We start from the raw sequence: 27499 nt of genomic DNA on the forward strand, positions 1-27499 counted from the left end.
TGATTAATTACTATCGCTCGACATTTTATACGGCACTCCCGCGATGCGTACTTTATCATATAAGAAGAAAAATAATACTCGAATATATTATCGCATGGATACGTTCGACTTTCTATAGAAAATGACAGAATGATATTTGTAAAAAGTAATTATCTCACCGGGGTAGTGATTTTGAGGTTAATTGTAATGAAAGAGTAGTAAAAAGAGTATAGAACGGAAGTTATTTGGATGGTTAAGATAATAAAAATAACGCACCGATTCATCCTGATACGCGATTCGCTCCGTACGATTATCGCTTGCGGAAGACACAGGACACTAGCCACAGGATAACAGCAAAAACAAGGTCCCGCACAAATTTTGATTTGGAGGTATACGAAGAATGTGCGCGACGACACACAGCGCAAGAAAGAAACAGCGAGAAAGAGTGAGAGAGAATATGAGGCTACGTCACGCGCGACAACAACCCCACCATACGGCTCACTCTCGAAACTAGTGTTCTCTCTTTCTCTCTCTCTCTCTTTCACGTTTATACCCTACATTCAGCGTACATTTTAGCGCGTACATTCCACGATTCTTTCAAATCTAAATTTGTGCGATCTTATTTTTGGTATTATTCTGTTATCTTTTGCAAGGCGATACTCGTACTGGGCAGATCGTGTATCGGAGCATATTGGTACGTTATTTTTATCATTTCAATCATCCTAACAAGTTCCATATTACACTTTTATTACTCTCTCATTACAATTAACCTTCAAATTCACTCTCGCCACTTGGTGAGATAAAATTATTTCTTACAAATATCCTTCTGTTGTTTTCTACAGAATACCAAATGTATCCGTGCGATGATATCTATGCGTATTATCTTTATTCTTATGTAAGTACGCTTCGAGAATACTTATATCGTACCATACTTACGTATCGTATAAAATGTTGCATGATAATCAACAAGATTTTTGCAAGTAAATTGCTATTTCTATACTGAGAGGAGGACGAGGCGTAGGACGGGCATCGAACATCGGTGGAGCAACTTTAAGGTATATCTCGTTTACTTCCCAGACAGCACACATGTCCAAAATACATCAAAAAGATATCCAGAGAATATCCTGTCGTCCCAAAAATGTCTTTGAGATATCCTCTGGACGTCTTTTGGATATGTTGTGCTGTCTGGATTATTACCTATTAATTGCAAAATGTTGTACATAATAAAATAGTTGAAATTTTCAGCGAAACATTTACAATGTTACAATATTACAATATTTAATATTTATGATTATTAGATTTTTTACATATTTACAATATTAAATATATTATTTTAGACATATAAATTTTTAATAATTCTATTTTTAACTATTTGTTTGAAAGACAAATAAAAATTTAATATGCACAATTATTTATCTGATACTAATTATTCTAAAAGTTGCTATAATTTGAGTGTCTTTTTATATTTTACAGATAACAGCAAAAGTACGCGTCGGAAGTGCCACATAAAATGTCGTGACATAATAATTAATCAAATTTTCGTGAGTGAATCGTGTTCTCTTATACTGAAAGAAGGAGCAGGTTCAGGATGGGCATCGGGCATCGACAGAGAAACTTTAAGGTATTTCTCATTTATTTATTATTTGTATAAGTGTACACAGTAAAATTGTTGAAATTTACTGTGTATTAAAAAGAAATTTTGTAAAAGTTAACTTTTTATTTCGCTCAAGGCGCAAGTGAAATTAACAATCGATAATTACATTTTTATTTTTATTATGGATCGTTAAATTGCATGCACGGAGAATTGTAGGCAAGCTTAGCTCGTTGCGTTAGGGATTTATGTCAGAACGAAATTTTCTTATATGTCATTTCTTGTTAATATAATACTTTGCTACGCGAAGAACAAAAGAGTTGAAAAGTCTTGTTCTTTTATTATCTTGTTCTTTCATGTTTATACGCCTAACTTGCAAACAAAAACGTATTCTTTGTTGTATATTAAATAGCAAAAATAAAGCTTTATATTTTTTTATATCACTGAATTATATTGTCAGCTGCTATAAAATAATTCGTGCAGTCTTATAATCATCTTTATGTGTTTGAAATGCTAATATTTCAAGAATATACCGAAATAATTAAAAGTATGAAAAAAGAGTATAGCGTTGAAATTGGTCTAAAGTGATTTCTTAAAATATAAAATTGAAAATATTAAAATTAGTTTTGGCACAAATTGAATAATATTATTTTATATATAATATATATTTAAATTATATATTACTTTATATACAATAATACATGTTTTTTATTTAGTTTTTTATTGATTTTGCAATAGCTACAACGTTGTTAACTTTTTTGAACATATAATACCTGTTTTTTATTACATTTTACAATAAAATAGCACTTATTATCGTTTTTACAAATCACGAAAACAGAAGTAAATAATTTCTAAATGCATAGCGAGTAAGTATAATAAATCTTTACCTATATCTTGCAGTAATTTTGCTTTGTTGAGATAGAAACTTGCTGAATATAATTCTAATTTGCACATTTACAAATATCTTTAATTTCTATAATAATAATTAGTTTAAGATAATAATTATTATAGAAAAACTCAAAACTTTGATGATTTATTAAAGAGAAATGAGAAAATAAGTAAAACTCTTAAATAAATCGACTAAAAAATTTGAAGATATCACTATTATTATGTTTAAAATAAATTTAAAATAAATATATTAATTATTTTAAACAAAGCATAGAATTGTTCTACTTTTTAGCTACTTTGCTACAAGTTTTTTGACTTAATTTACTTTTATAATCAATGGCACACATGATATGTTACAAACATACATGAATCTTTCGTTTCTGTTATACATATATTGGCATTATATTCACAAATTAAAGTGTAATGCATACATGTATAACATTTATATCTTTCGGTGATTATAAAAATCATGTGTCTTTATGATTATTTATTTGGAGTTATTTCGACTTCATAGATCGATGTAACACCAAATAAATGATACAATCAATGTTCCAAAATTTTTTATTTAATTTATTTTCATAATCAATTCCACATGTAATATGTTATAAACATATATATATATATATATATATATATATATATATATATATATATATATATACATGAATCTCTCATTTGTGTTATACATATATTGGGATTATATATACAAATATTATTCACTACATAAAATTATATTGATACTTCAAATCCAAAACCTCGTATCTCGAATTTTTTATCAGTTTTATTTTTATTGTTATGATAGTATTTTTATACTTTTAATTATCAAATTCTTTTAATGATCCCAAAAACTTATTTCTTAACAATTTAAAATTATTTTAAATTTAAAGTTTAAATTTAAATGTAATTTTAAATTTATGTTTATCAAATTAATCGGAATATGTTATAAATGATACGTAATGAATAATAATATATTTTTTTAGTTACGAAGAAAGTAACCCGTCATTGAAAAAAAGATAATAAACAAGTTATGAGAAAATTAAATGTTATGAATCACTAGAAAGAATAAAATAATGTTAATATCGGTAAAATATCCATTTTTGTGTATCATTTACGGACATTGAAGGCACTAAATTATTTATCTATACATATTTGTATAAAAGTCAATAAAGTAAAATTAGCTCAAACGTCAAATCCTTATTATGACAACGAAACAGTATTTGTTCAAACAATATTCTTTTTACACTTGTGTTATATATCAGAATAGTAAATATATATTTCATCGTCTACCTTTACGTTCCCACCAGACCATAAGGCACAATAAATTCCACAATGTTGGATTGTTTTATTAGCGCTGAACCGAGAATATAAAACATATGTTTAACTAATATAAAAGTAAAATAATAAGTAAATACTGAAAAGAATCAATGCGTAAAGAATTATTGCAAAAATAGTATCACGAATGAAATGAAATAAATTGAATATATAGCAATATTTAAAAATACATTTTATTAAATAGAAAAATAACAAGTACGACTATTTAACGAAAATATGTCAAAATTTAAAAATTATAAAATTCTGAAAATAATGATTAGAAATTGTTAAGCAGACTATGTTTTTTTACAGAATTGGTCAAACTTTTGATAACCATGATAAATACTAATATTTTGAACTCTTTAATTAGAAATTTGATAATAAAAATACATAAAGCATAGCTGTAAAAATAAAGATAGAATTAAGTATATAAGTGCAAATACCTCGGAACTGGTTTGACCTTTCTGAGAATTACATCGTCACCGATTTTTATCCAATCCCAGGTTTTCTCTATAAAAGGATTTATCGATTCATCGTCAGTGTTAACTAAAATATTTGGCGTCACATATCTATCGTTTTCAAGTACCTCTAATTGCGTCTTTAATGTCATCAGTTCGAAACGTGGTAAAGTTATGAATTTTCCCTAAAATAATATGAAGTTATTTTGTGAAAATTTTTTTTGTTTTTAAATGTATTAAAATGATGTATTGATCCAATCAAACTTAACAACCCTAATGTCAATGTGTCACTTTTTAATTGCTTTTTAATGCTAAAAGAACAATTTTTTGCAACATTTCAGGCAACAAATTATTTATATTACACGAGTTTATATTAGTTCATATTTATGTCAGAGAAATCAATTAATTAATTAAAATGTAGAGATCAGTTGAGCAATTTCTTAGTGAATGTGTTTTTTTTTTCGAAAATTAACAGTAAGAAAGGTAATAAATTTAGTTGGTTGAAATTTGAAACATTCCTAGAGTGATTTCTGAAAAATGATTTGTCGCTTTTTACCTTTTGCATAGAGGAAGTTCCTAGGTCTTTATGCGAAATACAAAAGAGACCAATACGATACAGTCTCTACGGAAGAAGAGTGTATCGTATCGGTCATTCTTACACACGTGAAACCACTCAACATCACTTAAAATTCATTCTTGCTATACTAAAAATGATAATGACACATAACAGAAACTTTATTATACGACTGAATTTTGTGGGTGATACAGAAAAGTTTTTTTATGCAAAAAAAGAATTGGGACACATTTGTTTCATAAGATTTATTGAGTCTAAAAGTATCTTCCGCAAGATGTATCGAATCAGTCTCTTTTGTATTTTGTTTGTGGACCTCGAAACTTTTTCTGTGCAAAAGGTGAAATGTGACATATTATTTTTCAAAAATCGCTCCACAAAACGTTCGATACTTTAATCAGACATAAACGTTTGTAACAATTGTTTAGTTAAATTTTAGCAATTAAGCACGCGGCACTAAGCACACGGTAATTCTATTTCTTATGTTTGAAGATATACAGCAAAAACAGAAAATTTATTTTATGCTTTTTTTTTTAGTCTTTTGTTTTTGTTATTCTTGTAACGAACAAATTTGTGCATACGAAAACTAATACAAATTAATAGTTTTATTTCTACAATAATGATTATTAATTATTAATTGAATTTTATGTAATTATTACCGTTTTATCTTCTTCCATAGCTTCGTACCCATCAACAAAATGGAACCAATTGTTTTTTATCCTTTCTGTCGAATACCAGTTACGTGGAAGCATATGAGCCAAAATTACATCCTCATTTGTCTCCTCACATATCCAGCTACATTTGCATTTTTTATTATTCAAATACAAGAATTATAAGCGTTAATAGAGGTTACATGATACTTACTTTTTTAACCATGTATTAACGTTTAGATCTGAACTATAAAATGTTCCCAAAGTTTTATTCCATACCTCCTTCAGAAATTGATTGAAAGGATTGCGATCTCGATTTATATTCATTGTTACTGTATTGGATGATATGACGCTGCTTAATGTTAATTCGCCAGGGTTTGTGAACTTTACACACAATGATTCCAATGAAGGGTATTTTCTGCTATCTTCAAATTCACCTTCTGTTTTGTTATATACTAAAAACATTCCAATAAATGTGGAATATTGCTTATTATATTCAGCCTATTGTGTAATAAAAATCATCTTTCCGTACAATTAATTTAATTGAGAACATAGTTGAATGAATTTTACAATAATACCTTATGCCAGTTTAACTTTTTTGTTTCGATTCGAAAAATTTTATAATTTTTAGATACTATTTAAGTAAGAAGACAAGATTTTGTACTTACCCGTTCCAAATATATGTCTCCATATCGTGTACACACATTCCATAATCGCGAAAGTTAAATGATCCAGAATAAAATTTCATGTGACTCGATTTCACTGGAAATATCCCTAAATCAACTACTGTAACAACTGTCTTCCAATTTGAAGATTGTAAAGTAGGAACCTTTTTGCCAATATCGCGCCATTTTTTATTTTTCTAGATTTAATAACTTTATACCCTACTATGACGGCCGCCGTAATTGCAGCAGCACTCATTAACATACTTCTTACTCTGCTCTAGAATCATATTAATTTGCGTGATAAATAGTAAATTTCTATTGTTTTTAATATTTACATACAGGCTCGTATTATATAAAGAGAATTAACAATAAAGAGAAAATTAAGGATTTGGATTTGGCGCAATGCGTATAATGCTGGTATTACATTCTCATGGTATGAAAACAATGAATGATTATTATTCTTTTTTTCCGTTAATATAAATTATTAAATTATTAAACGTTTCTGTCAGTATCTGAGCCTACCTTCAATAATGTAAAAGGTAATGTAATAGTGATTAAATATTGTATTTATGTATTGTCCTGAGGCGAAATGTGAGAATGTGATGTGAAATAATGGCAAGCTAACAGTGGACAGTGGACAATTCATTGTTATCGGAAAAGAAGAATGTTAATTAATCATTGTTTTAACACCGAGAAGAATCTAAGATAAACGTAAAACAACTTTCGTCGTCTTTAAATCCTGTATTGTAATGTATTGTCCTGTATTGTACTGTATTGTAAAAATTCTTCTTGTTGTTTGTTTATAAATTTTTTTTTGTTATTAAAAGATCTTCTATTTCTTTGCACATTGCTTATCTTTTTATTATTTTTAAATGGCGAACATTTTAATCAATAAATACCATTTCGTCGGTGTGTAGTTAACGATGAACTTTATCTGCTTTACTTTTCCATTTTTTAGTATTTCCACTGACAATTAGTATTAAAGTCTCTTCGTTCTTTTCGATTTTCTATCTTATCCAACGAATTATCTTACACTTTTATTGGTTTGCCGCTTCAGTGTGAACTGAACTCTAGAGCTTGCGCCGAGCATTGGTTTTTATATTATTTGTTTCGTTTATGATGTTTTCAGTTCTTTGATGGTTTGTTATTGATATTGGTCAGAAGCAGAGTATCTAAGAATCGAATGGGTGGCCGGAAAATCGTTACATTTTATAAATTTTGCAGCAGATTAGCAATACTACACATGCACGTTCATATTTTGGAGTTATTTTAATATTAGTTTAATTTTATATTTAATTTATATATAATAATAGATGTTTTTTATTATGTTTATTTCGCGCGCGCGCGCAAATGCTACAACGCTGTTAATTTCTTTGAACATATAATATCTGTTTTTTGTTACATTTTACAATAAAGTAACACTTGTTATCGCTTTTACAAATCAAGGAAACAATAATAAATACTTTTTAAGTGCATTGCGAGATAGTATAATAAATCTTTACCTATGTTTTGCAGTAATTTTGCTTTCTTAAGGTAAACATTTGCTCAATTTAAATCCATCTTCCATATTTATGAATTTCTTTAATTTTTAAAATAATAATTATTTTAAGAATCTAATTATTAGAAAAATTAAAAAATTTAATAATTTATTAAAGAAAAATGAGATAATAAGTAAAACTGATAAATATATTGACTAAAAGTGTTGAAGATATCACTATTTCCTTATTGTTATGTTTAAAACTAATTTAAAATAAACATTCTAATTTTTTTAAACAAAGTATGGAATTGTTCTTTTAGATAATTTACTACAAAGTAAATTTTAAACTGGAACTTTATATATACTTCTATTTATAATATTCATAAATTAAAGTTTAATGCATACATGTATAATGTTGTGTTATATCTTTCGATGATTATAAAAGTCATATGTTTTTATAGTTATCTATTTTGAGCTATTTCGATATTATAGATTGACGTAAATTGCATAATTAATTTAAACTTTGCTATAATCAGAATGTTCTTTTGTGTTTTACAGATTAACTTTGCAGATCAACGGAATAACAACTTCGCGGTTGCACATTGTGGTGAGTAAGTTCGATATTAAGAAGATTTGAAGGCATATGTAAAATGTGCGCGACGACACACAATGCAAGAAAGGTACAGTGGGAAAGAGTGAGAGATGATATGAGGTTACGTCACGCGCGACAACAACTCCACCATACGGCTCACTCTCAAAACTCGTGTTCCCTCTCTTTCTCTCCTTCACGTTCATACGCTACATTCAGCGTACATTGTAGCGCGTACATTCCACGAATCTTTCAAATCTAAAATTGCGCGATCTTATTTTTGATATTATTCTGTTATGTTTCGCACGGCGATACTCGTGCTGCGCGGATCGTGTATCGGAGCATATTGGTATGTTATTTTTATCATTTCAATCATCCTAACAAGTTCCATATTACACTTTTATTACTCTCTCATTACAATTAACCTTCAAATTCACTCTCGCCACTTTGTGAGATAAAATTATTTCTTACAAATATCCTTCTGTTGTTTTCTACAGAATACCAAATGTATCCGTGCGATGATATCTATGCGTATTATCTTTATTCTTATGTAAGTACGCTTCGAGAATACTTATATCGTACCATACTTACGTATCGTATAAAATGTTGCATGATAATCAACAAGATTTTTGCAAGTAAATTGCTATTTCTATACTGAGAGGAGGACGAGGCGTAGGACGGGCATCAAACATCGGTGGAGCAACTTTAAGGTATATCTCGTTTACTTCCCAGACAGCACACATGTCCAAAATACATCAAAAAGATATCCAGAGAATGTCCTGTCGTCCCAAAAATGTCTTTGAGATATCCTCTGGACGTCTTTTGGATATGTTGTGCTGTCTGGATTATTACCTATTAATTGCAAAATGTTGTACATAATAAAATAGTTGAAATTTTCAGCGAAACATTTACAATGTTACAATATTACAATATTTAATATTTATGATTATTAGATTTTTTATATATTTACAATATTAAATATATTATTTCAGACATATAAATTTTTAATAATTCTATTTTTAACTATTTGTTTGAAAGACAAATAAAAATTTAATATGCACAATTATTTATCTGATACTAATTATTCTAAAAGTTGCTATAATTTGAGTGTCTTTTTATATTTTACAGATAACAGCAAAAGTACGCGTCGGAAGTGCCACATAAAATGTCGTGACATAATAATTAATCAAATTTTTGTGAGTGAATCGTGTTCTCTTATACTGAAAGAAGGAGCAGGTTCAGGATGGGCATCGGGCATCGACAGAGAAACTTTAAGGTATTTCTCATTTATTTATTATTTGTATAAGTGTATACAGTAAAATTGTTGAAATTTACTGTGTATTAAAAAGAAATTTTGTAAAAGTTAATTTTTTATTTCGCTCAAGACGCAAGTGAAATTAACAATCGATAATTACATTTTTATTTTTATTATGGATCGTTAAATTGCATGCACGGAGAATTGTAGGCGAGCTTAGCTCGTTGCGTTAGGGATTTATGTCAGAACGAAATTTTCTTATATGTCATTTCTTGTTGTTAATATAATACTTTGCTACGCGAAGAACAAAAGAGTTGAAAAGTCTTGTTCTTTTATTATCTTGTTCTTTCATGTTTATACGCCTAACTTGCAAACAAAAACGTATTCTTTGTTGTATATTAAATAGCAAAAATAAAGCTTTATATTTTTTTATATCACTGAATTATATTGTCGGCTGCTATAAAATAATTCGTGCAGTCTTATAATCATCTTTATGTGTTTGAAATGCTAACATTTCAAGAATATACCGAAATAATTAAAAGTATGAAAAAAGAGTATAGCGTTGAAATTGGTCTAAAGTGATTTATTAAAAATTAAAATTGAAAATATTAAAATTAGTTTTGGCACAAATTGAATAATATTATTTTATAAATGTATAATATATATTTTAATTTTATATTAATTTATATATACAATAATACATGTTTTTTATCTAGTTTTTTATTGATTTTGCAATAGCTACAACGTTGTTAACTTTTTTGAACATATAATACCTGTTTTTTATTACATTTTACAATAAAATAGCACTTATTATCGTTTTTACAAATCACGAAAACAGAAGTAAATAATTTCTAAATGCATAGCGAGTAAGTATAATAAATCTTTACCTATATCTTGCAGTAATTTTGCTTTGTTGAGATAGAAACTTGCTGAATATAATTCTAATTTGCACATTTACAAATATCTTTAATTTCTATAATAATAATTAGTTTAAGATAATAATTATTATAGAAAAACTCAAAACTTTGATGATTTATTAAAGAGAAATGAGAAAATAAGTAAAACTCTTAAATAAATCGACTAAAAAATTTGAAGATATCACTATTATTAAAATAAATTTAAAATAAATATATTAATTATTTTAAACAAAGCATAGAATTTTTCTACTTTTAGCTACTTTGCTACAAGTTTTTTGACTTAATTTACTTTTATAATCAATGGCACACATGATATGTTACAAACATACATGAGTCATTCGTTTCTGTTATACATATATTGGCATTATATTCACAAATTAAAGTGTAATGCATACATGTATAACATTTATATCTTTCGGTGATTATAAAAATCATGTGTCTTTATGATTATTTATTTGGAGTTATTTCGACTTCATAGATCGATGTAACACCAAATAAATGATACAATCAATGTTCCAAAATTTTTTATTTAATTTATTTTCATAATCAATTCCACATGTAATATGTTATAAACATATATATATATATATATATATATATACACATGAATCTCTCATTTGTGTTATACATATATTGGGATTATATATACAAATATTATTCACTACATAAAATTATATTGATACTTCAAATCCAAAATCTCGTACCTCGAATTTTTTATCAGTTTCATTTTTATTGTTATGATAGTATTTTTATACTTTTAATTATCAAATTCTTTTAATGATCCCAAAAACTTATTTCTTAACAATTTAAAATTATTTTAATTTTAATGTTTAAATTTAAATGTAATTTTAAATTTATGTTTACCAAATTAATCGGAATATGTTATAAATGATACGTAATGAATAATAATATATTTTTTTAGTTACGAAGAAAGTAACCCGTCATTGAAAAAAAGATAATAAACAAGTTATGAGAAAATTAAATGTTATGAATCACTAGAAAGAATAAAATAATGTTAATATCGGTAAAATATCCATTTTTGTGTATTATTTACGGACATTGAAGGCACTAAATTATTTATCTATACATATTTGTATAAAAGTCAATAAAGTAAAATTAGCTCAAACGTCAAATCCTTTTTATGACAACGAAACAGTATTTGTTCAAACAATATTCTTTACACTTGTGTTATATATCAGAACAGTAAATATATACTTCATCGTTCACATTTACATTCTCACCAGACCATAAAGCACAATAAATTCCACAATGTTGGATTGTTGTATCAGCACTGAAGCGAGAATATGAAACATATGTTTAACTAATTTATAAGTAAAATAATAAGTACTGAAAAGAATCACAGTGCGTAAAGAATTATTGTGAAAATAATATCACGAATAAAATGAAATAAATTGAATATATAGCAATATTTAAAAATACATTTTATTAAATAGAAAAATAACAAGTACGACTGTTTAACGAAAATATGTCAAAATTTAAAAATTAATAAAATTTTGAAAATAATGATTAGAAATTATTAAGCAGACTATGTTTTTTTACAGAATTGATCAAACTTTTGAACACCATGATAAATACTAATATTTTGAACTCTTTAATTAGAAATTTGATAATAAAAATACATAAAGCATAGCTGTAAAAATAAAGATAGAATTAAGTATATAAGTGCGTGCAAATACCTCGGAACTGGTTTGACCTTTCTGAGAATTACATCGTCACCGATTTTTATCCAATCCCAGGTTTTCTCTATAAAAGGATTTATCGATTCATCGTCAGTGTCAACTAAAATATTTGGCGTCACATATCTATCGTTTTCAAGTATCTCTAATTGCGTCTTTAATGTCATCAGTATAAAACGTGGTAAAGTTATGAATTTTCCCTAAAATAATATGAAGTTATTTTGTGAAAATTTTGTTTGTTTCGAAATGTATTAAAATGATGTATTGATCCAAACAAACTTAACAACCCTAATGTTAATGTGTCACTTTTTAATTGCTTTTTAATGCTAAAAAACAATTTTTTGCAACATTTCTGGCAACAAATTATTTATATTACACAAGTTTATATTAGTTCATATTTATGTCAGAGAAATCAATTAATTAATTTAAATGTAGAGATCACAGTTGAGCAATTTCTTATATAGTAAATGTGTTTTTTTTTTTTTTTCGAAAATCAACAGTAAGAAAGGTAATAAATTTAATTGGTTGAAATTTGAAACATTCCTGGAGTGATTTCTGAAAAATGATTTGTCGCTTTTTACCTTTTGCATAGAGGAAGTTCCTAGGTCTTTATGCGAAATACAAAAGAGACCAATACGATACAGTCTCTACGGAAGAAGAGTGTATCGTATCGGTCATTCTTACACACGTGAAACCACTCTACATCACTTAAAATTCATTCTTGCTATACTAAAAATGATAATGACGCATAACAGAAACTTTATTATACGACTGAATTTTGTGGGTGATACAGAAAAGTTTTTTTATGCAAAAAAAGAATTGGGACACATTTGTTTCATAAGATTTATTGAGTCTAAAAGTATCTTCCGCAAGATGTATCGAATCAGTCTCTTTTGTATTTTGTTTGTGGACCTCGAAACTTTTTCTGTGCAAAGGGTGAAATGTGACAAATCATTTTTCAAAAATTGCTCCACAAAAAGTTCGATACTTTAATCAGACATAAACGTTTGTAACAATTGTTTAGTTAAATTTTAGCAATTAAGCACGCGGCACTAAGCACACGGTAATTCTATTTCTTATGTTTGAAGATATACAGCAAAAACAGAAAATTTATTTTATGCTTTTTATTTTAGTCTTTTGTTTTTGTTATTCTTGTAACGAACAAATTTGTGCGTACGAAAACTAATACAAATTAATAATTTTATTTCTACAATAATGATTATTAATTATTAATTGAATTTTATGTAATTATTACCGTTTTATCTTCTTCCATAGCTTCGTACCCATCAACAAAGTGGATCCAATTGTTTTTTATCCTTTCTGTCGAATACCAGTTACGTGGAAGCATATGAGCCAAAATTACATCCTCATTTGTCTCCTCACATATCCAGCTACATTTACATTTTTTATTATTCAAATACAAGAATTATAAGCGTTAATAGAGGTTACATGATACTTACTTTTTTAACCATGTATTAACGTTTCTATCTGAACTATAAAATGTTCCGAAAGTTTTATTCCATATCTCCTTCAGAAATCGATTGAAAGGATTGCGATCTTGATTTAAATTCATTGTTACTGTATTGGACGATATGAAGCTATTTAAAGTTAATTCGCCAGGGTTTGTGAGCTCTACATACAATGATTCCAATAAAGGGTATTTTCTGCTATCTTCAAATTTACCTGTTGTTTTGTTGTACACTAAAAACATTCTAATAAATGTGGAATATTACTTATTATATTTAGCTTATTGTGTAATAAAAATTATCTTTCCGTATAATTAATTTAATTAAGAACATAGTGGAATGAATTTTACGATAATACTTTATGCCAGTTTAACCTTTTTGTTTCGATTTGAAAAATTTTATAATTTTGAGTTACTATTTAAGTAAGAATACAAGATTTTGTACTTACCCGTCCCAAATATATGTCTCCATATTGTGTACACACATTCCATAATCGCGAAATTTAAATGACTCAGAATTAAATTTTATTTGACTCGATTTCACTGGAAATATCCCTAAATCAACTACTTTACCAATTTTTCTCCAATTTGAAGATTGTAAAGTAGAATACTCTTTGTTAACATTGCGCCATTTTTTATTTTTCATTTCTTCACTTGTTTGTTTGTGGGAGCAAAGATTTTTTCTTTTCCTAGAATTAATAACTTTATACCCTGCTATGACGGCCGCCGTAACTGCAGCACCACTCATTAACGTATTTCTTACTCCGCTCTGGAATCATATTAATTTGCGTGATAAATAGTAAATTTCTATTGTTTTTATATTTGCATACAGGCTCGTATTATATAAAGAGAAATGACAATAAGAAGAAAATAAAGGATTTCGATTCGGCGCAATGCATATAATACTGGTATTACATTCTTCATGGTATTATAACAATGAATGATTAACATTCTTCTTTTCCGTTAACGTAAATTATTAAATTATTAAACGTTTCTGTCAGTATCTGAGCCTATCTTCAATAATGTAAAAGGTAATGTAATAGTGACCAAATATTGTATTTATGTATTGTGCTGAGGCGAAATGCGAGAAAGTGATATGAAATAATAGTAAGTTAACAGTTCAGTGGACAGTGGACATTTCATTGTTATCGTAAAAGACGAATGTTAATCAATCATTGTTTTAACACCGAGAAGAATGTAATACAAACGTTAAACAACTTTCGTCGGCTCTATATCCTGTATTGTCTTCTTATTGTTATTTGTTTATGAATTTTTTTTTCTTAATTAAAAGATCTTCTATTTCTTTGCATATTGCTTATTTTTTTATTATTTTTAAATGGCGAACATTTTAGTCGAAAAATACCATTTCGTTGGTGTGTAGTTAACGATGAACTTTATCTGCTTTACTTTTCCACTTTTTAGTATTTTTACTGACAATTAGTATTATAGTTTCTTCTACTGGTTTTTTTATTTTATCCAACGAATGATCTTACACTCTTGTTGGTTTGCCGCTTCAGCGTGAACTGAAATGTACAGCTTGTGGCGAGCGTTGGTTTTTACATTGTTTGTTTTGTTTATGATGTTTTGACTTCTTTGATGGTTTGTTATTGATATTGGTAAGAAGCAGAGTGTCTAACAATCGAATGGGTGGCCGAAAAATCGTTACATTTTATAAATTTTGCAGGAGATTAGCAATACTACACACGCGCGTTCATATTGCGGAGCTACTTACAGTGTCTTACTTTACATAGAACATTTTTCTATGTTTTTTCTGTCCGTTACTATCTGTATCTCAGATATCAGTAATGTAACATTCAGTATTCTTTCACGAAAATTGATAATAAAATTCAAGCTGTGAAACGTTATACTACCACATTTTTAACAAATTGATAGTTAAATTCAGCATTGCTTTCTTACAGTCATATTGAATGTTTTTTTTTAAATAATTTTTTTTTAATTTGTATCATGCAGCGTTTTTTTGGTAACTTATAGAATTAAATTTTTAAATTATATCTGAGAATTAAAGATAAAAAATCCCACACTCTTAACGTAATTATTGGTATTTTTTGAAAATATAGTTTTGATGTAATATGTAATTTTTAACGTATTCTATAGAATTTAATATATTTTAAAGAACATTGGCATATGTTTGTATAGCATTTTAAAAAATTATTGAGTAAATTTGAAAATTTTAGTTAGGAGGAGGATAAATTTTTTTGGATTTTTGGAAAGAGCATAGTTGAGAGTTATAACACAATTGAATTGTAAACGTTTTGTGAAGTCACATCTGAGACAGGAGCAGGAAACTTCAATAATGCATTTCTAAATGCATAATTTATTTTTTTATCATTAGAGGCAGAAGTATGCGTTTTACGTTATTTCATCCTTATAATAAACGAATTATTTTATGCAAAACACGAGAAGCAACAATAATACGCGTGTTACTGTATCAGCAAAAATTAACAAGTTATACAGGATGTTTAAAATATATAATTAACTGCAAACAAAAACGTATCCTTTGCTGGATATTAAATAACAAAAATAAAACTTTATATTTTTTTTATATTACTGAATTATATATTGTCAGCTGTTATAAAATAATTCGAGCAGTCTTCTGAATATCCTTACGTGACAAAAATGCTGATATCTTCAAGAATATAGCGTGATAATTAAAAGTATGAGAAATGAATATAGCGTTGAAACTGGTCAAAAGTGGTTTCTATAAAATTGAAATTGAAGCTATTAAAATTACATGTGGTTAGATTCACAAATTCAATAATATTATTTTAGCTTTATATTTAATTTATATATATAATAATACATGTTTTTTATTATACTAATTTCGGAAATACTACAACGCTGTTAACTTTTTTGAACATATAATACGTATTTTTCATTACATTTTACAATAAAGTAAGACTTATTATCGCTTTTACAAATCAAGAAAACTGAAGTCAAAAATTTCTAATTGCATAGCGGGATAGTGTGATAAATCTTAATATTTTACAGTAATCTTGTTTTATTGAGATAGAATCTTGCTGAATTTAAATCTAATTTGCACATTTTCAAATATCTCTAATTTCTATAATAATAATTAGTTTAAGACGATAATGATTAGAAAAACTCAAAAATTCGATGATTTATTAAAGAGAAATGAGAAAATAAGTAAAACTTGTAAATAAATTCACCAAAAAACTTGAAGATATCACTAGTATTATGTTTAAAATAAATTTAAAATAAATATTTTAATTATTTTAAACAAAGCATAGAATTTTTCTACTTTTAGCTACTTTGCTACAAGTTTTTGGACGTAATTTACTTTTATAATCAATGACACACATGATATGTTATAAACATACATATATACATGAATCTCTCGTTTCTGTTATACATATATTGGCATTATATTCAAAAATTAAAGTGTAATGCATACATGTATAACATTTATATCTTTTGGTAATTATAAAAATTGTACCTCGAATTTTTTATCAGTTTCATTTTTTAATTGTTATGATAGTATTTTTATACTTTCATTTATCAAATTTTTTTTAATGATCCCAAAAACTTATTTTTTAACAATTTAAAATTATTTTAAATTTTAAGTTAAAATTTAAATGTAATTTTAAATTTATGTTTATTAAATTAATCGGAATATGTTATAAATGATACGTAATGAATAATAATATATTTTTTAGTTACGAAGAAAGTAACCTGTCATTAAAAAAAAGATAATAAACAAGTTATGAGAAAATTAAATGTTATGAATCACTAGAAAGAATAAAATAATGTTAATATCGGTAAAATATCCATTTTTGTGTATCACTTACAGACTTTGAAGGCACTAAATTATTTATCTACACATATTTGTATAAAAGTCAATAAAGTAAAATTAGCTCAAACGCTTATTATGACAACGAAACAGTATTTGTTCAAACAATATTCTTTTTACACTTGTGTTATATATCAGAACAGTAAATATATACTTCATCGTTCACCTTTACGTTCCCACCAGACCATAAAGCACAATAAATTCCACAATGTTGGATTGTTTTATCAGCACTGAACCGAGAATATAAAACATATGTTTAACTAATTTATAAGTAAAATAATAAGTACTGAAAAGAATCAGTGCGTAAAGAATTATTGTGAAAATAGTATCACGAATAAAATGAAATAAATTGAATATATAGCAATATTTGAAAATACATTTTATTAAATAGAAAAATAACAAGTACGACTGTTTAACGAAAATATGTCAAAATTTAAAAATTAATAAAATTTTGAAAATAATGATTAGAAATTATTAAGCAGACTATGTTTTTTTACAGAATTGGTCAAACTTTTGATAACTATGATAAATACTAATATTTTGAACTCTTTAATTAGAAATTCGATAATAAAAATACATAAAGCATAGCTGTAAAAATAAAGATAGAATTAAGTATATAAGTGCGTGCAAATACCTCGGAACTGGTTTGACTTTTCTGAGAATTACATTGTCACCGACTTTTATCCAATTCCAGGTTTTCTCTATAAAAGGATTTATCGATTCATCGTCAGTGTAAACTATAATATTTGCCGTCACATTTTCATTGTTTTCAAGTACCTCTAATTGCGTCTTTAATGTCATCAGTATAAAACGTGGTAAAGTTATGAATTTTCCCTAAAATAATATGAAGTTATTTTGTGAAAATTTTTTTTGTTTGTAAATGTATTAAAATGATGTATTGATCCAAACAAACTTAACAACCCTAATGTCAATGTGTCACTTTTTAATTGCTTTTTAATGCTAAAAGAATAATTTCTTGCAACATTTCTGGCAACAAATTATTTATATTACACGAGTTTATATTAGTTCATATTTATGTCAGAGAAATCAATTAATTAATTTAAATGTAGAGATCAGTTGAGCAATTTCTTAGTAAATGTGTTTTTTTTTTTTTCGAAAATCAACAGTAAGAAAGGTAATAAATTTAATTGGTTGAAATTTGAAACATTCCTGGAGTGATTTCTGAAAAATGATTTGTCGCTTTTTACCGCTTTTGCATAGAGGAAGTTCCTAGGTCTTTATGCGAAATACAAAAGAGACCAATACGATACAGTCTCTACGGAAGAAGAGTGTATCGTATCGGTCATTCTTACACACGTGAAACCACCCTAGATCACTTAAAATTCATTCTTGCTATACTAAAAAGGATAATGACACATAACAGAAACTTTATTATACGACTGAATTTTGTGGGTGATACAGAAAAGTTTTTTGATGCAAAAAAAGAATTGGGACACATTTGTTTCATAAGATTTATTGAGTTTAAAAGTATCTTCCGCAAGATGTATCGAATCAGTCTCTTTTGTATTTTGTTTGTGGACCTCGAAACTTTTTCTGTGCAAAGGGTGAAATGTGGCAAATCATTTTTCAAAAATCGCTGCACAAAACGTTCGATACTTTAATCAGACATAAACGTTTGTAACAATTGTTTAGTTAAATTTTAGCAATTAAGCACGCGGCACTAAGCACACTGTAATTCTATTTCTTATGTTTGAAGATATACAGCAAAAACAGAAAATGTATTTTATGCTTTTTATTTCAGTCTTTTGTTTTTGTTATTTTTGTAACGAACAAATTTGTGCGTACGAAAACTAATACAAATTAATAATTTTATTTCTACAATAATGATTATTAATTATTAATTGTATTTTATGTAATTATTACCGTTTTATCTTCTTCCATAGCTTCGTACCCATCAACAAAGTGGAACCAATTGTCTTTTATCCTTCCTGTCGAATACCAGTTACGTGGAAGCATATGAGCCAAAATTACATCCTCATTTGTCTCCTCACATATCCTGCTACATTTGCATTTTTTATTATTCAGATACAAGAATTATAAGCGTTAATAGAGGTTACATGATACTTACTTTTTTAACCATGTATTAACGTTTCTATCTGAACTATAAAATGTTCCCAAAGTTTTATTCCATATCTCCTTCAGAAATTGATTGAAAGGATTGCGATCTCGATTTATATTCATTGTTATTGTATTGGACGATATGACGCTGCTTAAAGTTAATTCGCCAGGGTTTGTGAGCTCTACATACAATGATTCCAATAAAGGATATTTTCTGCTATCTTCAAATTTACCTGTTGTTTTGTTATATACTAAAAACATTCTAATAAATGTGGAATATTATTTATTATATTCAGTCTATTGTGTAATGAAAATCATTTTTTCGTATAATTAATTTAATTGAGAACATAGTAGAATAAATTTTACAATAATACCTTATGCCAGTTTAATCTTTTTGTTTCGATTCGAAAAATTTTATAATTTTTAGATACTATTTAAGTAAGAATGCAAGATTTTGTACTTACCCGTCCCAAATATATGTTTCCATATCGTGTACACACATTCCATAATCGCGAAAATCGAATGATTTAGAAGAAAATTGTCTCTCACTTGATTTCACTGGAAATATTGCTAAATCAAATACTTCACCAACTTTTCTCCAATTTGGAGATTGTAAAGTAGGATATTCTTTGTCAACATCGCGCCTTTTTTTATTTTTTATTTCTTCACTTGTTTGTTTGTGGGAGCAAAGATTTTTTTTTTTCCTAGATTTAATAACTTTATACCCTACTATGACGGCCGCCGTAATTGCAGCAGCACTCATTAACATATTTCTTACTCCGCTCTGGAATCACATTAATTTGCGTGATAAATAGTAAATTTCTATTGTTTTTAATATTTACATACAGGCTCGTATTATATAAAGAAAATTAATAATAAAGAGAAAATAAAGGATTTGGATTTTGTGCAATGCGTATAATGCTGGTATTACATTCTTCATGGTATGAAAACAATGAATGATTAACATTCTTTTTTTGTTAATATAAATTATTAAATTATTAAACGTTTCTGTCAGTATATGAGCCTACCTTCAATAATATAAAAGGTAATGTAATAGTGATTAAATATTGTATTTATGTGTTGTGCTGAGGCGAAATGCGAGAATGTGATGTGAAATAATAGCAAGCTAACAGTGGACAGTGGACAATTTATTGTTATTGAAAAAGAAGAATGTTAATTAATTATTGTTTTAACACCGAGAAGAATGTAAGGTAAACGTAAAACAACTTTCGTCATCTTTAAATCCTGTATTGTAATGTATTGTCCTGTATTGTACTGTATTGTACTGTATTGTAAAAATTCTTCTTGTTATTTGTCTATAAATTTTTGTTTGTTATTAAAAGATCTACTATTTTTTTGCACATTGCTTATTTTTTTATTATTTTTAAATGGCGAACATTTTAGTCAATAAATACCATTTCGTGGGTGTGTAGTTAACGATGAACTTTATCTGCTTTACTTTTCCATTTTTTAGTATTTCCACTGACAATTAGTATTAAAGTCTTTTTGTTCTTCTGGATTTTCTATCTTATCCAACGAATTATCTTACACTCTTATTGGTTTGCCGCTTCAGTGTGAACTGAACTCTAGAGCTTGCGCCGAGCATTGGTTTTTATATTATTTGTTTCGTTTATGATGTTTTCAGTTCTTTAATGGTTTGTTATTGATATTGGTCAGAAGCAGAGTATCTAAGAATCGAATGGGTGGCCGGAAAATCGTTACATTTTATAAATTTTGCAGCAGCTTAGCAATACTACACATGCACGTTCATATTTTGGAGTTATTTTAATATTAGTTTAATTTTATATTTAATTTATATATAATAGTAGATGTTCTTTATTATATTTATTTTGCAAATGCTACAACGCTGTTAACTTCTTTGAACATATATTACCTGTTTTTTATTACATTTTACAATAAAGTAACGGGAGGGTCTCAACTGCCTACATTCCCATTTGCCAACAGCTTCGTTTGCCCACAACATTTTGCCGACAGCTTCAATTGCCGACATTCCCGATTGCCTACAGAGCGATTGCCTACAAGCATTATTGCGCACATTTAAAAATTAAAAACAAACGTACGTTTGCACACAAGACATTATTGCACACATACACATTGCTCACATGACATTATTGCGCACATACACATTGCACACATGACATTATTGCGCACATACACATTGCACACATGACATTATTGCGCACATACACATTGCACACATAATATTATTGCGCACATACACATTGCACACATAATATTATTGCGCACATTTAAAAATTAAAAATACAAACGTACGTTTCACACAAGACATTATTGCACACATACACATTGCACAAATGACATTATTGCGCACATACACATTGCACACATAATATTATTGCGCATATTCTTTCCATGCGAAACGAGGTTCAACATGGGTTTACAACTTTGTTTGTGAACCTTGGTTAACCTTGTTAGGTTTACCTTGTTAGGTATAACCTGAGTAGGATTTGTTATTTGTTTTACGCGGGGGAGAGGCTTCGCCCCATAGGGGCGAAGTCCTCCGCCGCCTACGCGTGAAATTTTAAACAAAGCGAGGTTCAACATGGGTTTACGAGTTTCTACACAAAACGCAATAATGTCATGTGCGCAATGTGTATGTGTGCAATAATGTCTTGTGTGCAAACGTACATTTGTATTTTTAATTTTTAAATGTGCGCAATAATGCTTGTAGGCAATCGCTCTGTAGGCAATCGGGAATGTCGGCAATTGAAGCTGTTGGCAAAATGTTGTGGGCAAACGAAGCTGTTGGCAAATGGGAATGTAGGCAGTTGAACCCCTCTCTAAAGTAACACTTGTTATCGCTTTTATAAATCATGGAAACAATAATAAATAATTTCTTAGTGCATTGCGAGATAGTATAATAAATCTTTACCTGTGTTTTGCAGTAATTTTGCTTTCTTGAGGTAAACATTTGCTCAATTTAAATCCAACTTCCATATTTATGAATTTTTTTAATTTTTAAAATAATTATTTTAAGAATCTAATTATTAGAAAAATTAAAAAGTTTAATAATTTATTAAAGATAATTTAATAATTTATTAAAGAAAAATGAGATAATAAGTAAAACTGGTAAATATATTGACTAAAAGTGTTGAAGATATCACTATTTCTTTATTGTTATGTTTAAAACTAATTTAAAATAAACATTCTAATTTTTTTAAACAAAGTATGGAATTGTTTTTCTTTTAGATAATTTACTACAAAGTAAATTTTGAACTGGAACTTTATATATAATTCTATTTATAATATTCATAAATTAAAGTTTAATGCATACAAGTATAATGTTGTGTTATATCTTTCGATGATTATAAAAGTCATATGTTTTTATAGTTATCTATGTTGAGCTATTTCGATATTATAGATTGACGTAAATTGCATAATTAATTATACTTTGCTATAATCAGAATGTTCTTTTGTGTTTTACAGATTGACTTTGCAGATCAACGGAATAACAACTTCGCGGTTGCGCATTGTGGTGAGTAAGTTCGATATTAAGAAGATTTGAAGGCATATGTAAAATGTGCGCGACGACACACGATGCAAGAAAGGTACAGTGAGAAAGAGTGAGAGATGATATGAGGTTACGTCACGTGCGACAACAACTCCACCATACGGCTCACTCTCGAAACTCGTGTTCCCTCTCTTTCTCTCTTTCACGCTACATTTCATACGCGCGTACATTCCACGAATCTTTCAAATCTAAAATTGCGCGATCTTATTTTTGATATTATTTTGTTATGTTTCGCACGGCGATACTCGTGCTGCGCGGATCGTGTATCGGAGCATATTGGTACGTTATTTCTATCATTTCAACCATCCTAACAAGTGCCATATTACACTTTTATTACTTTCTCATTACAATTAACCTTCAAATTCATCCTCGCCACTTGGTGAGATAAAATTATTTCTTACAATTATCCTCCTGTTGTTTTCTACAGAATATCAAATGTATCCGTGCGATGATATCTATGCGTATTATCTTTGTTCTTATGTAAGTAAGCTTCGAGAATACTTATATCGTACGTATTTACGTACCGTATAAAATGTTGCACGATAATAATTAACAGGATTTTTGCAAGTAAATTACATTTCTATACTGAGAGGAGGATGAGGCGTAGGACGGGCATCGGACATCGATGGAGCAACTTTAAGGTATATTTTGTTTACTTATTATCTATTAATTGCAAAATGTTGTAGGTACATAATAAAATAGTTGAAATTTTCAGTGAAACATTTACAATGTTACAATATTACAATATTTAATATTTATGATTGTTAGATTTTTTTATATATTTACAATATTAAATATATTATTTTAGACATATAAATTTTTAATAATTCTATTTTTAACTATTTGCTTGAAAGACAAATAAAAAGTTAATATGCACAATTATTTATCTGATATTAATTATTCCAAATGTTGCTATAATGTGAGTTTTTTTTTTATATTTTACAGATAACAACAATAAAGTACGCGTCGAAAGTGCCGCATAAAATATCGTGACATAATAATTAATCAAATTTTCGTGACTGAATCGTGTTATACTGAAAGAAGGAGCAGGCTCAAGATGGGCATCGGGCATCGGTAGATAAACTTTAAGGTATTTCTCATTTATTTATTATTTGTATAAATGTACACAGTAAATTTGTTGAAATTTTTTAAAGAACATTTACAATATTTAATATTTATGATTACTAAGTTTTATTACATATTTATAATATTATTATTTCAAATACATATATTTTTAATAATTTTTATTTTCTAATTTTATTTTAATGTTTTTATATTAAGCTGATGGATCTATAATTATATAAGATATACTTTCAATTAACACGTTGAGACTTACATCACTTTACATATTAATTATAAAAGTTTTATTATTCTTTATTGATTGCATAAAAATATTTTATTTTATTTTATTTTAAGTATTTTATATACTTTTATTTAAATAATTTTATTTTAAAATTATTTAATCACTATTCGCAAATAAATAAATAAACATTTAAGTATCTATCTTAAAAGAGTATTTATCATAAAAGAAGGAATTTTACGCGATTGGTTTAAAGTAGCTAATAAAAAAATGAAGAATACAAATTATATATCAATAAATAAGAATAATATAACATAAATTTCGCATTGTACATTGATGATTGAATCGCGTATTTCGAAAGATTTATTTCATCCAAATTCATCGCGCGGGCAGTCTTATTCACGCAAAAATTATGTAGTTTTGTCTTTTATTGTAAATATATCTATATATTATATGTAGTATATATTAAAAATTTATCTTTTTTTTTGTGTGGAAATTTACATAAGCAAAAGAATATTTTAAAAAAATCTTATGTGATTATCCAAATTTTTGTAATTTATTCGTTTTACAAACGCTTGGAAATTTATATTATAATGAGTCTCACGCATTTATATTACGTGAGTACTTATCTTTAATTTTAATTTATATATTTATTCATTTGTGTTGTTGCGACATTAAATATTCATGTCGTATCGTGATTTTTATACAAAGAATTTCACTCAATGTATTAGTTTCGTATCTATGTTTATTTGTTATTATGTTATATATTTCGTACAAATAATACTGTAGGGTTCAGAGGATTCGGTCTCGTATGTATCTCGGCTTGTTACAAAGTCGCGATATTATACAGATCTGATCTTCGTGAATTAATCTCGCTGCTTATATAACATCTTGCGGTGGTAGATGGGAACCAATCAAAAAGAAATATGCTTTAAGTAACCAATCTAAATGGTCATAATCTTATGTGACGCGGTTATCGGACAACGCCAGACATGTTGGTTGTTTGTTGTCTTAGATCGGCGAAGCCTTTGTCGCATGCCGACTGAAGTCGGCGATACCTTTTTCGTGGGCCCACGCGTGTTTTTATCGCAACTAATATTTAATATCGCAACATGTGTTATAATAAAACGAAATAGTAAAAGCACAAAGAGTTTTAAAATGGAGTTTTAATGAAGCAAAATTAATTTTTATCTTAGAAAACGTTAACAAATCTACCGATAAAAATTTTAAAAATATCATACAAAATATTTTAAGAATACGATAGAGAAAACAAAAAATACAATGGTAAATTATTTATTAAAATTAAAATGTTGAACGCAAGGAATATCTTGTAATATGCTAAATATTTTATATCACATAAGGAATTTCGACTCTAACTCATGACGAGGAGGGGTGGGTTTATTAGGTTTGTTATTGTTTTCGTACGCGCCATATGATGTATATCCTCTCTCCTTTACTCTCACACTTTCTCTTTCGTACGCGTATCAGCACGCACATTCCTTTCTCCTACTTCTTCCAAATCACTTTTCGATTCTTCAGCGCGACCTTGTGTTTGCTCCTGGATTGTTACTATTCGCACGGCGATACTTGAGTGAAGCAGATCATTTCGCGTATCGGCGCGTTATTCTTATTGTTAGTATTATTCGTTACAGTCTCCCATCTTTCTTTCCCTTTTTTATCAGTATCTGTTGCGTACACTGAAAAAGTTGACACCTATATAACAACTATTATAATAGGTAATTTTGAAACTCACTATAATTGTTGTAAATTTCTATGCGTTTGTAAAATGAATGAATTACAAAAATTTGAATAATCACATACGATTTTTAGAATATTCTATCACTTATGTAATTTTCCACATAAAATAAAACATATTTACACAATAAAAGACAAAACTACATAATTTTTGTGAAATTACACAAATTTCTCTAAAATTCCATGATTTTTTATTTTTATAATATTAATTTTGTAATTTTTACATGTATTATTTGGTGTAAATTTATTGAATTTGTTTACAGTGTACATGGCAGAGTGTCGAAATGCGTGTTCCGTGCGATTCATGTAATATTCTAGTTTTATTTTTGTCATAACATGACAAAATACGCGTCGGGAGTGCCGTTTAAAGTGCCGTATGATTATCGTATTCGCGCCGCGAAATCGTGTGTGATTGCTTTGAAGAGCACTGAGAGGAGGAAGAGGCTCAGGAGGAGCATCAGGCGCCGGCAGAGCAACGCTTACGTAAATATTCATTTATTTGTAATTCGCAAAATATTAGGTATAAAATATTATATAATGTAACGCATATAAAATATTTAAAATACTTTAAATATTTAGTAAAATATTTATTATAGTAAATTAGTATTCACCATTCTTAGAAATTTTTTACATATTATTTCAACTAATTAAACTTTTTTTTGTATTCAAAAAATATATTTATGAAAATAAACGAATATACAGTTTAATGTGCGCAGTAATTATTTTATAAATATTGTTTCAAACACTAATCTGGATTTATTTTTTTATTTTACAGATCAACTTTGTGCGCGTAATCGGTGCTACAAAATATATTTGTTCCGTCGTATAGTATAACAAAATGCGCGTCGGGAGTGCCGTTAATGCCGAGAGTTATAGCGAATCTATAGATGAACGCATTTTTGCTGTATGACAAATATTGGGACACGATTTTTTTTTACTTTAGGCTTGGCTTGGGGGAGGGAAAGGTCGGTTTCAATCATAAAATCTCGACTACGGCAAGGCAATCTTCGGTTCTACGTGCAATGCGCTAGTTGTACAGATAGTCGGACTGTCGAAGGTAGTCGAGGACGGCTACCGGAGTTAGTCAAAGGCTACCGATTGCTTTTCAGATGCCTTGTATCTAGTCGGTTGATTGGATGACTAATCGCACCTTTTTCGAGCTTACCTTTGCCCTCTGTTTTGAGAGAATCGTGCCCCAATTGGTAAATGTGGTCGTCTGAAACGCGGACGGAATTCGCGCGTAACGTCACAGTTTTACATACACAATTTGGTTCGATTCGCCTGTGATGTCGGGAGTGCCATTTTAAGTATCGCGCGATTTTTGTATTCAGGTACGCATGCGAGCAATGCATGCGCCGCGAACGCGTGTGATTCAATGTGAGTGCTTCGATGGACCACTGAGAGGAGGAGGAGGCTCAGTAGGAGCATCGGGCGCCGGCGGAGCAACTCTAGAGTAAGTAATCATTTGTT

General features: G+C 28.0%; 4 protein-coding genes across 14 annotated transcripts in view; 1 reads left to right on the plus strand and 3 right to left on the minus strand.

The window, feature by feature from the left end:
• The window catches only part of Gfrl (Glial cell line-derived neurotrophic family receptor-like), a 342717-nt gene continuing 315218 nt past the window's right edge, over positions 1-27499 (plus strand). Inside the window, exons 1-12 of one of the 8 annotated variants that reach the window (XM_067349573.1) lie at positions 1-673; positions 822-874; positions 950-1034; positions 1453-1600; positions 8149-8528; positions 8677-8889; positions 9308-9455; positions 22890-22938; positions 23402-23615; positions 23920-24064; positions 26293-26512; positions 26805-27482. The gene's annotated coding sequence lies outside the window, so the exon portion shown is untranslated. Of the gene's footprint in view, positions 1035-1452; positions 1601-8148; positions 8529-8676; positions 8890-9307; positions 9456-22889; positions 22939-23401; positions 23616-23919; positions 24065-25678; positions 26011-26292; positions 26513-26804; positions 27483-27499 lie in introns of those variants that run through there. The other 7 variants (XM_067349567.1, XM_067349568.1, XM_067349570.1 and 4 more) reach the window with 7 other exon arrangements.
• On the minus strand, positions 2326-8154 carry LOC105679042 (uncharacterized). Of its 2 annotated transcripts, XM_012378817.2 has the most exons (7): positions 7013-8154; positions 6117-6390; positions 5663-5903; positions 5458-5593; positions 4356-4412; positions 4213-4279; positions 2326-3809 (listed from the first exon to the last, which is right to left on the minus strand). In XM_012378817.2, the coding sequence occupies exons 2-6, from the start codon at positions 6157-6159 to the stop codon at positions 4259-4261; spliced, it is 498 nt and encodes a 165-aa protein (XP_012234240.1). In that variant the 5' UTR covers positions 6160-6390; positions 7013-8154; the 3' UTR covers positions 2326-3809; positions 4213-4258. The 2 variants fall into 2 exon arrangements, with proteins under 2 accessions (XP_012234240.1, XP_012234239.1); XM_012378816.2 differs by having other exon boundaries at positions 4213-4412.
• LOC105679024 (uncharacterized) lies at positions 9724-15446 on the minus strand. Of its 2 annotated transcripts, none has more exons than XM_067349586.1 (6): positions 14877-15446; positions 13963-14282; positions 13509-13749; positions 13304-13439; positions 12049-12248; positions 9724-11642 (listed from the first exon to the last, which is right to left on the minus strand). In XM_067349586.1, the coding sequence occupies exons 2-6, from the start codon at positions 14003-14005 to the stop codon at positions 11540-11542; spliced, it is 723 nt and encodes a 240-aa protein (XP_067205687.1). In that variant the 5' UTR covers positions 14006-14282; positions 14877-15446; the 3' UTR covers positions 9724-11539. The 2 variants fall into 2 exon arrangements, with proteins under 2 accessions (XP_067205687.1, XP_067205686.1); XM_067349585.1 differs by having other exon boundaries at positions 13509-13760; positions 14877-15437.
• Positions 15958-21330, minus strand: LOC105679043 (uncharacterized). 2 transcript variants are annotated; one of them, XM_067349587.1, is made up of 6 exons: positions 20837-21330; positions 19886-20205; positions 19432-19683; positions 19227-19359; positions 17977-18176; positions 15958-17572 (listed from the first exon to the last, which is right to left on the minus strand). In XM_067349587.1, exons 1-6 carry the CDS (start codon positions 20837-20839, stop codon positions 17470-17472), a joined length of 1011 nt encoding a protein of 336 aa, XP_067205688.1. In that variant the 5' UTR covers positions 20840-21330; the 3' UTR covers positions 15958-17469. The 2 variants fall into 2 exon arrangements, with proteins under 2 accessions (XP_067205688.1, XP_012234242.2); XM_012378819.2 differs by having other exon boundaries at positions 15960-17572; positions 19227-19362.

Source organism: Linepithema humile, chromosome 2 (assembly GCF_040581485.1).
Source record: "Linepithema humile isolate Giens D197 chromosome 2, Lhum_UNIL_v1.0, whole genome shotgun sequence".
In the NCBI taxonomy this organism is placed as follows: Eukaryota; Metazoa; Arthropoda; class Insecta; order Hymenoptera; family Formicidae; genus Linepithema; species Linepithema humile.